Genomic DNA, 18,047 nt, shown 5'->3' with positions numbered 1-18,047 from the left:
CTAAACGTAGATTCCATGAACAAAGCTTCTTTCTTAGAACTGCACGCCTGTGGAATTGTCTTCCGTTTTCCTGCTTTCCGGCTGACTACAATATGGTTGTGTTCAAGTCTAAAGTAAATAAGTTCTTGATGAGCCGTTCCATATAAGTTATCAAATTTACCAAATTTTCATTACTAATGATTACTATATCGACCAATTTCTACTGTACACTCTTTAACCCTTATCCTTGAGTGGCCTCTGGGCCTTGATAATGTGGTGACGCCTATGTAAAAAAAAAAAAAAAAAAAAAAAAAACTTCCATAAATTCAACATGTGGTCCACTTTGAAGAAAAACGTAAAAAGTTAGAATGTTGTATGTACGTATTTGTAATGATTCAATTCCATTGTCGACGTCATCAGTTCTTAATTCCATATTTTTTTAACAGCATAAAATGTTTTTAAAAAAAATCACAACAAAAGAATTCAGGAATCTTTATAAAATGTCCACATCATCTAATCCCATAATTTCTTAACAAAAAAAATCACAATAAATACTTTAACAAAAGAATTCAGGAATTGTTTTAAAAAAAAGGGGGGGGGGTCATTCACGCTCCATTGTTTCATAATAGAAAAAACTGCAATCAGTAACAAAACTTGGTAATCCACACCCGTATTTTATCAAAAACACTTTTGTTGTTCTCCATGGCTCTATGGGTTAACGTATTCTAGCAATCAGGCATCTGCCAACATCTTTACGCGATTTCACTAATCACGTTTCCAAACAATATTTTGGCTTTCTTTTTTTTTCTTTGTAGCCTCAAAACAACATTTTGTTTTCTTGAACAAAATTTCTAAACCAAATTTTTGCTGTTTTATTCTTTTGCTCTCATAACACCATTTGAAGATATAGCGATTCTGTAGCAGTATCAGAATTTTTGTAGGAATTTTTGACACCCCTAACACGAAACTGCGAATACAATATAAAAATCTCGTAATTTCTCTGTTAAAAGTGGGTTATTTATTTTCTTTATGGATTATACTTCCAAAATAAACTATTACAGTTGTTTTAAAAGTAATAAAAATATTTTTATTTTTTTTTAAAACAGTAATGAATTTTCCGAACTCAATATTTTTCAATTTTTAAACTCAATATTTTTAAATTTTAAAAATCTATCAAAATTTTTCTATTGATTCTATTTTTACGATATTTTCAGGGTCAATGTGAAATTTTATGTTCTTTCCAATAAACCGAATATAATATTTTAGACAAACGTTTTTTTTAAATTCACCCCCCCCCATTTTCACGCCCCCCCATTTTCACGCCCCCCCCCATTTTGAAATGTCTATTAAAAAGTAAATAATTAATTTATGTTTAATAGGTTTATATATCACAAATTGAAGAGAAAAGGTCAATAAATAATATATTCAAATTTAAAACAAAAAAAAAAATCAGTTTTTTAGAAATTTACCTGTAAAGTCCGAAGTTTAAAACCTTATTTTATAAGAACACATTTTATCTTTTTGTCTTTTTTTTTTTTTTTTAATGAAACCTTGGTCCTTGCTCCTTTAATTGAAAAAAAAATTAGGGCTTGAATTACATTTTTCGAGGAGTTATAAGCTTAGAAAGATAGGGGGTCGAATAATTTACGCCTCTCATTTTGAAATGTCTATTAAAAAGTAAATAATTAATTTATGTTTAATAGGTTTATATATCACAAATTGAAGAGAAAAGGTCAATAAATAATATATTCAAATTTAAAACAAAAAAAAAAAATCAGTTTTTTAGAAATTTACCTGTAAAGTCCGAAGTTTAAAACCTTTTTAAAAAAAAAAAACACATTGTTTTGTTTTTTTTTTTTTTTAAATAAAACCTTGGTCCTTACTCCTTTAATTGAAAAAAAAAATTAGGGCTTGAATTACATTTTTCGAGGAGTTATAAGCTTGGAAAGATGGGGTGGAATTATTCACTATTTTCACGAAATTTCTGACACTGCTAGCGATTCTGTTTATTTTTTTATTTCTCTCTCCACGAACGCGCGCGTTTTTTCTGTGTTTTTGACTTGTTTCTTCTCACTATCTTTTCTTTCTTTGCAGCATATCGTTCTTTTTCTTAATTGTACTTTAAACATTTCAAAAAAACGTTTAACATATACATTTTTTTCTATTTTTGACTTAATTATCTTGTGGCAATTATAACTTTTTTTCTTTTTTCTAGCTTTTCTGTCTTATTTTTGTGTGTGCTTTTTCTTTTTCATAGTTTTCCGTTTTGATTTTTTTTTTTTTTCGGACATACTATTTTTCCTTTTCTTTATGTCTATATGTGTGAATTTATTTATATATTTGTCTTTCTAGGACCCTTCTTTTCTCTTTAATTTGTTTGTTTTACTTTCGTTTTTTTTTTTTTTCCTCCAACTTTGTGTCTACGGTGACTCGGTTCTTTCTTTATTCTTGCAAGAATAAAATTGGTCATGGCTGCCAAAAATCAATATATGTTGCATATATGCGTGTTTGACAGCACCATTACATTGCCTTATTCAAACAACACCAGATTAAGCGTAACTCATATTAGAAATGATGTTTGTATGACCAATGTATATATTTTACTATTCAAAACGTACATGTCTTTCTGACCTATTTGCATTTGTGATATGTATATACTTGTTTGACTCATGATTTTTAAAGTATATACAGTTGTTCAGACCTTCTGGTGCAAACTTGACCAGTTCAGCTCTTCATTAATTGGACCATATGTTGTCTTATCTACATATATATGTAACAGTTCATTTTACGGCCCGTGTTGATGTGTGCAGGTGTGTCAGACATGTATTTACAACATACCTTTTCAACTGCATCATTAACCCTGTGTCTTTTGGTCTATCTGGGATATCATCTGTCCTTGGAGGAGCTGGAATCTGTTGGACAAAGATGTTTCAAATGATCCAAGACGATGATTGGTTATATATAAAGATTTTGTTTCACTTCCCAGGTGTCGTTCACAGACAGAAGAATGAAAAGTGAATATTCTGGCCTGTCGGTTTCTCTAGTCTCCATTTTGAGACATATTACCTCACTCTCCGGTGGGGGAAGGGGACGATTTGTTAACCCATCCCCTCTGTCTGACGTTTGGAATCCAACTCAACACTTTGCTCCAGCAAAGCGGAACATGTGACAGATGACACGTCCTACCAGACAGTTGTTCACACCTTCTGGTGCAAACTTGGCCAGTTCAGTTTCATAACCTTATCGAAACATAGCTTCACCTCTCTTGTTTACTTCGCCAGTTAAATAGATCGATAGATAGACAGATAAACAGGTAGATACACTGATAATTAGATAAACTGATAAATAAACAAATAACAGCGTACTGTTTAGCTAGTTTTTATATATAAAAGCTAATCTTATATAAAAGACTTTTTCACACTATTTTAAAACCTCATGAAATATAATCACACTATAACGAAAGTGTATAGCTATTCATGCATGGACATACCTATAAACATGTGAGCAAACCATATATGTATGCACTCACCATACGTAAATATAAATAGATGTTTCGATCATGTTTCAATGTTTTAGTGACAAAAAAGTGAAAAAATTTATAATTTTACTCTATAAGAGATATCTCGAAGAGGGTCACACATACATACACTCGTGTACATTTTTTTTTATTGCATTTTCATCCCTAACAAGGCATAGTATCACTTTGATGTAAGGGCTACTATCTGGGACATAATTTGCAGGGATACTGTGTAGGGAGTTGAGCAGCAAGATGTCTGTTTACATACATTTGAACTTCTGCATGTCAGTACGGTCAGAGAAGCAGAGACCCGGTAGGGAATTCCAAAGTCTAGCAGTCTGAGGGAAGAAACTATTAGAGTAGAAGGCTTTCTAGCATCTGGGGATCTCTACTATGTAGGGGTGGGATTTTGTTGTTGAGTGGGTACAAGTTCGTCGGAGCCCCTACCATAAAAATACTTGTAAAACAGGCAAAAGGATGCAATATTTTGTCGATTGGACAGAGGTTGAAGCCTAGCTGACAGTATGAGACCTATTAGATTGACTGCTCTCTTTTGAACCCTATGTGCAAATTGGCTGATTACCAATTAATCGGTTTTCTAATGCCGATTTATCAGTAAATTTTGTTGTCATAAATGATACAATTAAATATAGTTAACGAAGACAAGTTAACTCCCTTTTTTGTTTGTTAGTGAAAATTCATTGAAGAGACATGCATTATCTAAATTACATTATCAAATAACAGGCTTGACACACTGTTAACATATAAACTTTTACAACTACATTGAATTTGAGGTAAATAGATGTATTCAGTGGGGTTTTAACAGTATTTTGCATATTTTTTATTTTCAACTCCTTTTCCCAAACTTACCGTGTTAAAGAGAGAGTCGGTCGCCATTCTTAATTTTCCAATGCATCGATAAACATTGTATGTTTTTCGAGCTGAACAAACATGTTACATTAAATAAAAACACTAAAAACATATCCAGTTAGGTAGAAAAGTAACTTATCTTGGCTTTGATAACATTTATTTAATTTGCGCTTGAGCCATTTTTTTTTTTTTTTTCAGAAATTTTCAGCACATCAGGGATTTTCGGGTGTGCTGAAAACGAATATCACATTTTCACGATATTGCAAACATACTTTTCTACATGTTTCATCCAGTAATATACGCTTTTCGGAAACTTAAATTTTAAATCATACACTTTTCCAGAAACTTCTTTTAAATTTATATCCATCGATTCTGGAAACTGTATTTTTCTGAAACCTAACGACTTCCAATTTCTGAGAAAAAAAAAATGGTAACAGCGAATTAACCCTAACCCTAAACCCTAACCCTAACCTAAACCCTAACCCTAACCCTGTCACGGTGTTTGTATAATAATACCAAAAAAATGGCTCAAGCACAAATTGTTTTTAAATAAATGTTATCAAACTGGATATATTTTTAGTGTTTTTATTTAATGTAACATGTTAATTCAGCTCGAAAAACATACAATGTTTATCGATGTATTGGAAAATTAAGAATGGCAACCTACTCTCTCGGTAAGTTTGGGAAAAGGAGTTGAAAATAAAAAATATGCAAAATACTGTTAAAAACCCACTGAATACATGTCAACCTATGTCACGGAAACATATATTGAGCGAGTTTTTAACCGTATTTTGTCTAGTTTTTTATTTATAATTCCTTTTCCCAAACTTACCGTGTCAAATCGTATTTCCAAGTTTAATTAAAGTTTTATGGTGTGTGTTTTTATTATTCAATTGTAAGGTTAAAGCATAGAATATGTACAAAACACCCTCCCTCCCCATGTTAAGAATGGCTTTTTAAATAACGTCATTATTTACGTCCAGGTCACTTCTCTGCACTAGTACCAAAACTTCTTAAAAATGTAAACTTAAAAAAATGTTTACCGTTTTGACCACTTTATATGTTATTCCCCCCCCCCCAAGAAAAAAAACTAAAAAGTATTTGTGCGCAATAAATATCTAAATTAAATGTAATGTTTACAAATACTTTCATTATGAGGACGGAACTTCTAAAAAATGTAAACAAAAAAAATGTAAACGCAAAATGTCCGCAGAGACATGTAAACGCAAAATGTCCGCAGAGACATATGTCCGCAGAGACATATGTCCGCAGAGACACGTGCTGAAAACGAGGCAAGCTCCTCCCCCAAAAATATGCGCGAACTATAATTTGAAAACGAGGCTTCTCTCTTCGAAGAAGAAGGGGGGTAGTAATTTTGGCCATCTTGAATTCTTACGACTCGTAAAAAGTTAATATTTGGTATGAAATAAAGAGCATTTAAAACTACTTAAAAACACTAATAAATGATTCAGGAAGGTTGCAAAGTAACTTTTATAGCTACTGTTAATATTTCTTTGTTGTATATTTTAGTTTTTGACCACTTTTTCGAATCTATGTGTACAGTAATACAAACCCAAAAAATTTACCAACAACTTTATTTAATGTTACAAAGTTTTATAGCATTATTAATCACATCTCTTTTTTTTTTTTTTTTTTTTTTTTTTTTTTTTTTTTTTTTTTTTTTTTACAATTCCACAAATGTTTTCTTTAATGAAAATTACAATTATTCTTTTGTCATCAGTGTCACTTTTGTTACATTAAATAAAGTAGTTGGAAAAAAGTTTTTTTGTTTCCTGAAAGTTGCATTTTATATAAAAATTTAAAAAATAGTCGCAAAAAGGAATGAGTCTCTTGGTAAAATGGAGTGGCCAAATATAGAAAAGCGCCAGTGAATTCCTTGTAAATAATCAGTGTTAATTTGAACAAAGCCAGAATGTTTTTGTTTGTTTTTATTTGCATAAAACTCGTTTATTTATTTATTTTTTCCATTCTTACATAATAATTCTGTCAAGCGATTATTATCATCAGTCATGTTTTTTCTTGGCTGTTGTAAACATTACTAGGAATTATTAAATTTTAATGAAATTTTCAATATGTTTTAATTTTATAAGTAGGTGGTTTGATTCATGAAATCGGGTGATTCCCCCCCCCACTGCACACCATCATTCCATTAAGCTTAAGAAAAAATACAAGCACATCAACTTGTTTTTTTTTTTTCTTTCTTTCTTTTGTGCTTATGCAAAGAAGATATCATGCTTAAATAACATTATTTAGAAACTCACTCTTAACATGTGGAGGGGAATGTTTTTAACTATTCTGTACTTTCACCCAATAATTTAATAAATAAAAAAATACAGTAAAACATGAATTTAATTTGAAAATACTATTTAAAAAAAAACAACATGGTAGCTTAAGCTTCACTGCATAAACACCACATATTTTTTTGGGTTTTTTTTTTTTTTTAATTTATTTAAGTAGGATTATGACTTAAACTACTTTTTAAAAATATTTTTTCAAATTAAAAAAAAAAATTACTCAAAAGGCGGGGAGTGGGGGATTAGTTTCACTTTTAAAAAAAGTTTCCGTGTTTTCAAAACATTTATTCTGTCCTACCTACTATACTGGAAGTATGGGCATTTTCTTTTGCCTTGCGCATTTAGATGAATAAAGCTAAGTACAATTTATTAGTATTATATGATAGGAAATTGAATTAATTTTAATCCCGTTTGCAATGGTTATTATCAAAAGTTAATTCATTAAATTAAATGAAAGATAAATTTGGAAAACAAATTACACATTTTCTTTTATATATTTGTTGCCATTTTTATATGAAAATATAATTAATTTGATACTGTTTTCAGTTTGTTTTTTATTAGTAAAATGGTGGAAATATGCAAGAGTTTTAAGGCTACTACTAGTACTTATTATTATTAGCCCATCTTTCAGTTGTCACGTTGAGGAATTGCGACCACGTATGAACCGAAAATGATATATTCTTTATCAGTCATACTCTTGTTCCTCTTTTGAATTTTGGATTCGTGCTACCACTGCATATTTTTATTTTTCTGGTTTAGATAATGTATATTTTATTGAGATAACTAATTAAATATCAGACATAAATAGCTTAAATAGATAAAAAAAATTAATTAAATGTAGCAGAATTAGCAATAACTGAAATGGGGAGAAATAAAGAGCTTACATCGGATATGTCTGTTGTGTTGCGGGTTGAGCAAAATAGAGAGAGTTCCAAGATGGCGTCCATGGGTTTTTATTGGCGTTGACCCCATGCAATTCTCGCAGAATCATGCAAATATATAATTCCCAGCCGCTATAAAGGCAGGTCACTGGGAAGTTGTCAGGCAATGTTCTGCAGATTGTGTGTAGGTGGTTCTGGCGGTTGGATTGTTCTTTGTGACGAACCACATATCTGCGAGAAGCGAGTTTTCTTCTGTTTGTTTTTTTTTTGTTTTTTTTTTGTCTCCTTCTTCTTTCTATGGTTATTACAGCCAAGAAATCCCTCTCTTGGGCGATGCAGGGTGAAACTGACTATTTCCTATCTTTGTTCCTGATTTTTGCCTATTACATTTTGCTACAGCATTCAACCATTATGACAACCAGTTTCTGCTGGAAGTATTTGGATTTCAATCTCAAGAATAAGAATAAAGCTGTCTGCAAGTTATGTCAAACCATGATATCAAAGGGTGGCAAATCAGCAAAAACTTTTACAACTACTAATATGTTAAACTATTTTAGAAATGTTCGTCCAGAAAAAGCAAAAGTTGCAGATAAGAAAAGGAAATGTTCAGGGACAGACATTCCAGGAACAAGTGGTAGCAATTGTGAGCCTTCAACAAAACTACTATAGAATCAATATTAGTCAAAAAGAAAGTTTGGGATATTAATGACCACAGGTCATAAGAGATTCATTATCTGATAAGAAAATTGATTGCTGTTGAGATTCAACCATATTCTGTAACATCTGGCATTGGATTTAATAGGTATATTGAAAAACTTTGTCTAAATTACAGTATTCTAGTAAAAAGGTACTTCACTGAAAAAAACTCCTCAATCTCTCTCTCTTCATAAAATTAGCAGCATTTCTTTAACTACAAACATTTGGACAGCTATTACAAATAATGCTCCCATTCTGAGTTTGACAGGTCATTTGCTTTCAAATGACTTTGAACAGTGCTTAAAGTTGTTCCATTCCCTGTGAAATAAGTGAAAAATTGCATAATGTTCTTAGTAAGTATAAAATCTTCAGTAAAGTTTTCTTAGTCTTGCAGTATTCAGGAACAAATATGGTTGCTGGTGTCAGGAAATGTGGTTTAGAATTATCATCATACTTCATACATACATTGCAACTCTCAACAAATGACTCCTTATTTTCCCAACAGGCTGTGAAAACAATCATCACAATCAACAGAAATCCCTTTCATAAGCAATTAGCAAATTTCTTAGTGACACACAATATGGTTTTCGCTCTGCAAGATCTACCGCAGATGTGCTGACGGTTATATCTCACAGGATTAGTGAATCTCTTGACAAAGGCTTTCTTTCTAGGGCAATTGCTCTTGACAAATCAAAAGCCTTCAACAAGGTATGGCATAAGGGTCTACTTCACAAGATTTCCAGCTACAGTATAACTGGAAATGTTTTCTCAATCATTAAATCATTTCTCTCCTCATAAGAGTAGTGGTCGATGGACAAAAATCAGAGGCCTGCAGTATTAATGCTGGAGTCCTTCAGGGGTCAATCCTGGGCCCAACTCTCTTCCTGATCTACATCAATGACCTCCCTAAACACATACTTAAATCATTCGTTGACATCTATGCTGATGACACGACCATCTAGGGCAACACATCAAAGGCTGTAAATGACAAAGTTCTCTCTGATTCTCTCTCCTCTGATCTCGAACGCGTGGTTCAGTGGGGGAAGATGTGGCTGGTTACCTTTAATGCATCTAAAACCAAACTCCTATCCTTACATCATCAACGCTCTGATCCCCATCTGGCATCAATTGTGATGGATGGCTCTCGTCTGGGTGAGGCCCTGTGTTTTGACAAGCTTCTGGGTTTGACCTTTACTCCTGATCTGAAATGGAATACGTACATCAAGTCTGTTGCCAAGGTCGCTGGAAAGATGGTGGAATCCTTCTACCGCTCCAGAAGATATCTCACTACTGATGCAATTCTTTATCTATATAAAAGCCAAGTACGTCCAAGGATGGAATACTGCTGCCATATCTGGGCAGGAGCTGCTAAAAACAGCCTATCCTGCCTTGACAGAGTACAAAATAGACTTCGTGGCTTAGTGGGGGATGCCCTTTTCTCTACCCTGTAACCTCTCTCTCACAGAAGAGACGTTGCGAGCCTATCCTTGTTTTATCGTTATTTCCATGGTAGGTGCTCGTCTGAACTCCAATCTCTGGTCCCCCCTTGCCAATCTTTCACGAAAAACACCCGTCTAGCCGAATCCACTGTGAAAAATTTCCCCCACTCTTTATCTGTGCCTAAATCAAAACGTGGATTCCATGAACAAAGCTTCTTTCTTAGAACTGCACGCCTGTGGAACTCTGTTCCATCTGCCTGCTTCCCACCGGACTACAACTTGGATGTGTTCAAGTCAACGTTAACAAATTCCTAATGAACCGCCCCCTTAAATAAACACTTCATCAAATCTCCACACTAACGTAATGTACTTGCAATAACCCTTATCCCTGAGTGGCTTCCGGGCCTTGATAAGTGGTGACCACTGTGTAAAAAAAAAAAAAAAAAAAAAAATTAACTGAAATACATGATCAGCTTAGTTTGGAAACATAAACCCATTCAAGATGCGACCATATTATATACTGAAAATAAATTAAGAACAATGAAAATCTCTTGTAATGTATGCTGTTGATAAAGATTCCTACCTTAACAACTTAACAATGGGGACTTGTTCAAAAAATTATCTAGTTATTGGGTTCATTTGAAGAAATTGCCAAAGAAGCAAGTCACAGAACTTCAACCATATAGATGATAATACTTACAATTTTAGCTTTGAGGTTATTTCTTTCAAAAACTGTCCAATCTAATTCTAATATTTCTGACTTTGAAATTCTTACCACTATTGAACAATTCAATGGAAACAAGATTTCCATCCAATCTAAAAGATAAAAACTTGTGTGTCTACTTTCCTAGATGTAAGATTCAAATTTAAATTTCAAAAAATGACATGGAAAACACTTTAGGATTGGATTCTACATCAACTTTCTACTGATGATAATGAAGCAGAATCAGCAGGATACACTTCTTCAAGCTTTGTTGAGGATAAAGAAGAGCAAAGTAAAACTGTATCTCTTTCAAGCCTGTTTGATGAATTAGCTTCGAATAAGCCAACAGTAACAAATGAAATCTTAGAGCAAGTAGAAGCTGATTTAAACAACAGAAATCCAAGAATCACACTCTAAACTCCAAAGGAGTAAATCCCTTCTGGTTGCACAAAAGAACTTGACTATTACATAGCTTTACAACTACTCGCAAGAGATGATCTGTTTCAGTGGTGGAAGGATATACAAGATACCTTACCACTGCAGGGTAAACTAGCTTCAAAATACCACCTTCATCTGTGAGAGACTCATTAGTACAGGTAGTAATGTGTATGCACTTACAAGGAACAGGCTGTGTCCTGAAAATGAAGAAACTGGTGTTTCTACATTACAACTTAATTTTTAACTTTAAATACTAAGGAGACTGAGAGTAGAGGAGTTAGGAATAACTATAAGCTGAATTTTTGCACCTGCTGCTGCTCTACTTTCTCTTCTAGATGAAGTAGAGCAGCAGCAGGTACAAAAATTCAGCTTACAGTTATTCACTTAAAGAATTACAATTTGTACTTTGTAATTGGTTTGTAATTTTTTTATCTAATTGTTTAATTATATTTATTTAAGAATTGGAAATTGTATTTTGTAATTTTATTTGATATAGGCAAAAAGCCATAATAGTGGTCAGACACTTAACAAATGTTAAATTAAATTATGTTAATGTGTCAAAGCTATCTGATGAGTTACTTAGCAGTGATCAAATGGTTTAAATCTAATAGAATAAAGAAAAGTAATTAATCGGCTAATTAGGCCAATTATCTGCCGATTAACCAGTACACCGCTAATATATGTAATGTGAGTGTATAGATCTGCATGTATGCATGGATCCGTCTCACTAATAAAACAAATTTATAAATTATATTTCTTATATATGGTTTGACCTCAAAGTTTTATTCCATATAATTTCATTATAATTCCCCTGCTATTTAAGAAACAGAAGTAATGTTACTATTTCTCAGTAGAGTAAGCAAACGTATGATTGGGAGACACTAGAGGTTGGACTTTGAATGTGGAGCTATTGAGAAAAATAAAATTTATCTTTTTATTTGTTCTAGCATTCAAAAATAGATAATAGGCTGATTTGCAGGAGATATAACTCTACTTAAAATTGTCTCTCTTGGATTTGTTAAATTAATTCCAACTTAAATTTTTAAATAACAGTGCATTGGCACTTACTTTTAAAATAGCCTTCATAAGAGAAAAAGCCAAACAAGCCAAGATAAGTTAATTCTATTTTTATTTCGGACTATTAGTCTCATCTTTATAAGTTGTTGTTTGTTTGTTTTTTGTTTTTTTGTTTTTTTTTTGTTTTTTTATTGGTTCACAACGTTTCGGCCAACTTCCTCTGGCCTTCGTCAGGTGGTAACCGCGACGGATAGGAACTTCGAATCTTCTAACTGCATAGTTATTGATAGAGACATTAAATCTCTACGGTTCCAGATGAACATTGTCTGAAGATAGCGGTTTCAATCCCACCCAAAGCGTGCCAGAGGTAATTGGTCAAAAATGTGGTGAGACGACAACAACTACGGATGGCAGTGATGGCTGAGAATGCAGTTAGAAGATTCGAAGTTCCTATCCGTCGCGGTTACCACCTGACGAAGGCCAGAGGAAGTTGGCCGAAACGTTGTGAACCAATAAAAAAAAAAAAAAAAAAAAAAAACAACAACAACTTATAAAGATGAGACTAATAGTCCGAAATAAAAATAGAATTAACATAAAAATGCTCATCTCAAAAATAAAAAAATTCCAATTAAGGAATAATATATATATAAGCCAAGATAATTTAAATTAATCCCAGTAACTATATATATATATATGAGAGAGAGATACCCAAACAAAGGCACAAAAAATTCACGCTTTTGTCTTGTTGAAGAATGGTTGTCCTCAAAGTTATTTTCTTTTTCAAAGTGTTGCTAATATGCAGAGACATCATTAAAGCATTATCTTTACTATTTAAAACTTAATTATTCATAAAAAAATAAACATGTGCAAAATAGCTTTTTTTATAAGAAGGTATATACTTATTTCTAACAGATTATAATAGTTTTTTCATCACTTGTAAAATTAAATAAATGATTATCGATAACTTGCAGCATTTGTGGCTGATATTTGGTTTGTCTAATTACTAAGGTAACTAACTATAGTTTCACATGATTTCTATAAATGATTTATAGATATTTTGTACCCTTAAAAAATGTTCTTATAAATATTTTATAAATAGGCTCTTCCAAACATTAGCAATTGTTTTTTTGTTTTTTTCCTCTGATTCTTAATTCGAAATGTAAAGTTCATACTTTGCTCAAATAAATTCAAGATGGATATGTAAGATCCTTCACTCTTTAGATCGAATACTTTTTTTAGTATGGTAGGGGGTTGGTATGAATATCACCTATTAGCTTTTTAATTTCATCCTCCTTACCTTAAATATCTTTTCTTTTTTTTTTTTTGTGTGTGTGTGTGACAATTTTTAATGATATCTTTGTCTCTTTATGATGGCACAATGGACTGTCATTGTGATCACCACAATGAAACATGTATAAGTAGGCATCTGCCTATAAATAAAATAATTAAGCCCCCCAAAAAATAAAGAAAAATGATGATCATTGACTCATTCTGATTTTTGGTAATTGAAATGTAACCCCGCAGTATATATGCCCTGAAGCCTAAATATATTTTCATTTGTAACTATTTGTAACAAGTTTACTTGAAAAATATATATTTTTGTATAGGCCCAATAAATATTATGTAGATGTACTATGATGATTTTTCTATATTTGCATTTTAGTGCAATTACTTTAACTGAAGCCATCGTATGTATCAAGTTCGGAATGGATCTGTTTAAAAATGCCGAAATGGGATGGTTTGTATTCTGGCTTGGTGTACAAGTAAGTATATATCTTTCCCTTTCAAAACTGATTTATATTTTGATTACTTTCAATAATTTTTGCAGAATTGAGCATTTTGATAAATGTTTTTCATTAAATAAAGTAGTTTTTCATTTCAATATAATATGAAAGAGATTTTGCTTTTCTGCATATTTACAATACATTTGTTTTTAATCAAATATAGTCAAAAATGTTTCTCATATAATGGTGATCCTTTAATTACCATCTAACACGAAGGCTAAAATATATTTTCATTTGTAACTATTTGGACTATATTATAAGTATACTTGAAAAATATATATTTTTGTATAGGCCCAATAAATACTATGATGATTTTTCTATATTTGCTTTTGCAATTACTTTAACTGAAGTCATCTGCCAGTTTTTTCATGCTTTTTTAATTTTTTCTACAAATCTGAATATAAAAAGTACAAAAACAAAGTAGCCTTTTTCAAAGCAACAATTTTCACATTAATGCCGGACATTTCATAAAAATAGTAACAAAATAAGTACAATTTACAATAAAGGAATGGTTAGTTAATGCTCTTGCATAACAAACACAGAACAAGTTCATGAACAATTCTTGTCAAGAACTAGTCAAAGGTAACTTCATCATCATCAGCTGTGATGAGTTGGTGCAGTGGAGGCCTTTGCAATTACCACACAAGTTTGAACAGTGAATGCCATATTTCCTTCAATTGTATTTTGTCGTAGTACACCCTGAAGTACAGTTACACCTAATTATAGTCAAAAAATTTACAGGACCAGGTGGCAAGTCAGTCTTGATTGGTTGTAATTTATCATCTGAAAGTTTCCATCCCCACTCATCAGGTTTTAGTTGGTTTCTACCTTTCCATTCTTGAATTTGGAAATAAACTCGAAGGCTGTTGAATTTCATAACTGTTCTCATTCGTGCTAATGATTTGGCCTCAGCATACTTTGAGCTTTTTGCAACGTTTTCCTTTAAAACGTCTCAATCAGATGTTTTCCCCTCATAAGCATTGTACAGGCACACTAAAGCCTTCTCCCCAGCTTCAATAACCTCTTCTGCATTGCTATCCTTGCCAAACATTTCTGCCAGTTTGAGGAAGTTTCTATTGTTCATCATCTTTAAATTCCATCAACATTGGATGCAGAATCCCAACCGAGTAGTGCATCGATGAAAAGAGTGTCAAACAAAAAACCACATCTTTGATGTTCCAGACTTTTTGCACTAGCCTTTGGTTGTGGCGTAAAGATGTTGTAACATAACATAACATTGGCGTAAAGATGTTGTAACATAACATAACATTAACATAACATAGAAGGACCAATGGGTCAGTGTCATCTGCTATCAGAATGGTTTCTTCTGTCTGTGCTTTTATTCTAGAGCAATCTTCACAATCAATATGTTAGCGTCTCTAGATGCTTCCTCTAAACTCTTTCCCAGCAAGTTGATGAACAATCGTTTATTTTGTTGATTAGCAAGGAAAACATCCTTTTTTAATTTGAACACCATTAAAGGGGTCAGTGACACATTAACATCAACAGAGCCCCCTGCTCGGTGTCGGTGAGTAACGTTTTTAATTAATAATTTTGAGGATTTGAAGTGTTTTGGTTTTTAAAATATGACTACCTTGAAATCTTGAAATATCCTAAGCGTTTTTATGGTTGGTTATTAATTTTAATTTCTTTCCCTAAAATCAGTAAAAATGTTATTACTTTTCTAATGAAAAATATTTTGTTTTTCTTTCAGCTTCTTGGAAGCCTTGCTTGTGTTTATTTATGTGCCCACCTTGCAAAAAGGAATGAGGTTTGTAGTGTGATTCACTTCATTTTTTAATTTTCATTGTTACAGACAGTAATCCTTTTAATCTCATGCAAAGTGAACTAAACAAATCAACTGAAGAAGTAAAAAAAAAATTATTTTGAATGAAGTATGTTATCTAGTATTAGGGTAAGAAAAAATAGTTGTTTTTTTTTTTGTTTTTTTTAAGTGGGACGAAGTAGGGAATAAGGACATTGACAGACTTCACTGCAAAGAAAAAAAAGGGACATCTTTCCCTCAACATCGGTTTGACCTCCACTTTCGCAGTAGCACACACATTGGCTGTAAACAAATATTGTGAGAATAAAACTTTTTAAAACCAAACTTTGTACTGATATATATATATATATATATATTTTTTTAATTCAATTTTCACCCCAAACAAGGCACAGTGCCACTTTGAAGCAGGGGACTACTATCAGGGACTTAATTAGCGGGGTCATTATGAAGGGAGATGAGTAGAAAGATGTTTGTTAACATTACACTTGAACTTCTGCATATCAGTGCAGTTGGGAAAGCAGAATCCCGGAAGGGAGTTCCAAAGACCCGCAGTTCTGGGGAAGAAACTATTGGAGTAAAAGGCTTTCTTGCACCTAGGGATCTCTACTGTAAAGGGATGAGACTTAGTAGCTTGTCGGGGGTAGTTACGTCGGGGAGGTACAAGTGTTTGCAGTTCGTCAGAGCATTCACCATTGAAGTATTTGTAGAACAGGCAGAGGGATGCAAAATCTCGTCGATGGGACAAAGGCTGAAGCCTAGATGACAGTTCAGGACCTATCAGGTTGGCGACTCTCTTTTGAACCCTGTCCAGGAGCGAGAGACAAGCAGCAGATGCACCAGCCCAGATGTGACAACAGTACTCCATACATGGGTGAATGGTTGCCTTATAGAGGTATAGGATACTGTCAGGCGTAAGTAGTTTTCTAGCACGGTAGAGAGAGCCAACCTTCCTTGCAGCAGCCTTGGCAATGCTCTCAATGTATCTATTCCAGTTCATATTCCCTGTAAACGTTAGGCCGAGGAGTTCAAAATTTAAATAAAATAATGTTGTGAGAATAAAACTTTAAAACCAAACTTTGTACTGATATATATATATATATATATATATATATATATATATATATATATATATATATATAAATAATAATAAACAAATATTGTGAGAATAAAACATTTAAGAACAAAACTTTGTACTAATATATATATATATATATATATATATATATATATATATAAATAATAATAAACAAATATTGTGAGAATAAAATCTTTTAAAACCAAAATTTGTACTGATATATATATATATATATATAATAATAATAAACAAATATTGTTAGAATAAAACTTTTTAAAACCAAACTTTGTACTGATATATATATATATATATATATTTAAATAATAAAATCTAGTTATTATTATATTATATCGCAACAATAAAACTCTGTAAAAAAAACTTTGGATTGCTTTTATGAAAAAAAATAATAAAAATAAGTTATATGATTGTATCGTGGCAATAAAACTTTTTAAACCAAACTTTGGCTTCCTTTTAAATAATAATAAAATGAGTCATTTACTTGCTACCAAGATTGATTTTTCTCTATACATTTATATATTTACATAACTTTTTACAAAACATTTTGTAGGGAACATTAAATATTAAAAACCAATGTAATAATTGAAAATTTAGGATGCTGATCTCTCTTGTCATGATCAGTTAAATAAAAACAAGTAAGATTTGAAAATTATGATTTTTTTTTTTAAACTTTATTTTTATAAAGATGAAATGTAGTATCATGCTGTTGTGGGATACAAATCACTAGTGGTGGGACGATTAATCGGAATCGCTAATCGTAAGAATCGTGTATTTTGGGAGGTATCGGAATCGCATCGTTAAAAAATACCTTAATTTTCCGATTCCTTCATTACGATTCTTTTAGTCTGATGTTGAAAAAAAGAAAACTAACCGCAAGAGAGAAATGTAGCATGTTATAAAAAGAAACCAAAGAAATTCATTATTAACAGGGCAATGCTTAGTGCCCCTCCCTTACAAGGTTCATTCATTCAGATCTATTGTAATCAAAACTACAAAAGAGTTAACTTGAAAAGAAGTATGCAGGGCTCTACATTGCGAGTAAAAATAAAAAAAAAACGCTTATCTTTTTGGCGATTGTTTTTTTTTTTTTACTGACAAATCTAATACTGAATGAAAATGCTTTTTCAACTTATATTTTCTTAAAATAAAACGAGCAAAGTCAAATTATTTAAACAGTAAAAGGTTTAATAGAACAATATATTTTTTTTTTCTTTTTTTAAAAGAAGGCTTTTGAAAGAAATATCTCTAAAATGAAATTGATCACGTTGTATTATTTCGCAAAGTTTTGACAGTAGTCGGCTTCTTTTGAAGTTTCAAAAAAATCGACCCCATACCTATCTCTTCCAAAACTAAAGTTATTAAATAACCCCTTCGTTAATTTAAGGGTAATTAATTCAATTCAGTCAAGTTTTTTTTTTTTTTAATTTCATTGAAATAAAATCCATTATTTTTTTTTATTTTTTTTCTCCAGAAAGATAAAACCCTGAATTTGATTATATTAAAAGCAGAATAATATAATCTTTTTTCTA

At 31.8% G+C, this 18,047-nt stretch overlaps 1 protein-coding gene and 1 long non-coding RNA gene across 3 annotated transcripts in view; one reads left to right on the top strand and one right to left on the bottom strand.

Annotated features, from left to right (window-relative positions):
• The window catches only part of LOC145296045 (uncharacterized), a 193,277-nt gene extending 183,104 nt beyond the window's left edge, over window positions 1–10,173 (bottom strand). Inside the window, exon 1 of the long non-coding RNA XR_013869947.1 lies at window positions 7,566–10,173. This is a non-coding gene — a long non-coding RNA (uncharacterized LOC145296045). The remainder of the gene's footprint in view (window positions 1–7,565) is intronic.
• LOC145296043 (phosphatidylserine synthase 1-like) overlaps window positions 1–18,047 on the top strand; it is a 357,209-nt gene that overhangs the window by 305,837 nt on the left and 33,325 nt on the right. For both annotated transcript variants that reach the window (XM_080142088.1, XM_080142087.1), the window contains 2 exons: window positions 13,519–13,618; window positions 15,354–15,410. In XM_080142088.1, coding sequence (XP_079998214.1) covers window positions 13,519–13,618; window positions 15,354–15,410 — 157 coding nt within the window. The remainder of the gene's footprint in view (window positions 1–13,518; window positions 13,619–15,353; window positions 15,411–18,047) is intronic.

Source organism: Euprymna scolopes, chromosome 16 (genome assembly GCF_053919585.1).
Source record: "Euprymna scolopes isolate OS-2025 chromosome 16, ASM5391958v1, whole genome shotgun sequence".
In the NCBI taxonomy this organism is placed as follows: domain Eukaryota; kingdom Metazoa; phylum Mollusca; class Cephalopoda; order Sepiida; family Sepiolidae; genus Euprymna; species Euprymna scolopes.
Note: the sequence above shows the minus strand (reverse complement) of the source record. Positions and strands in the feature narration are given on the sequence as shown.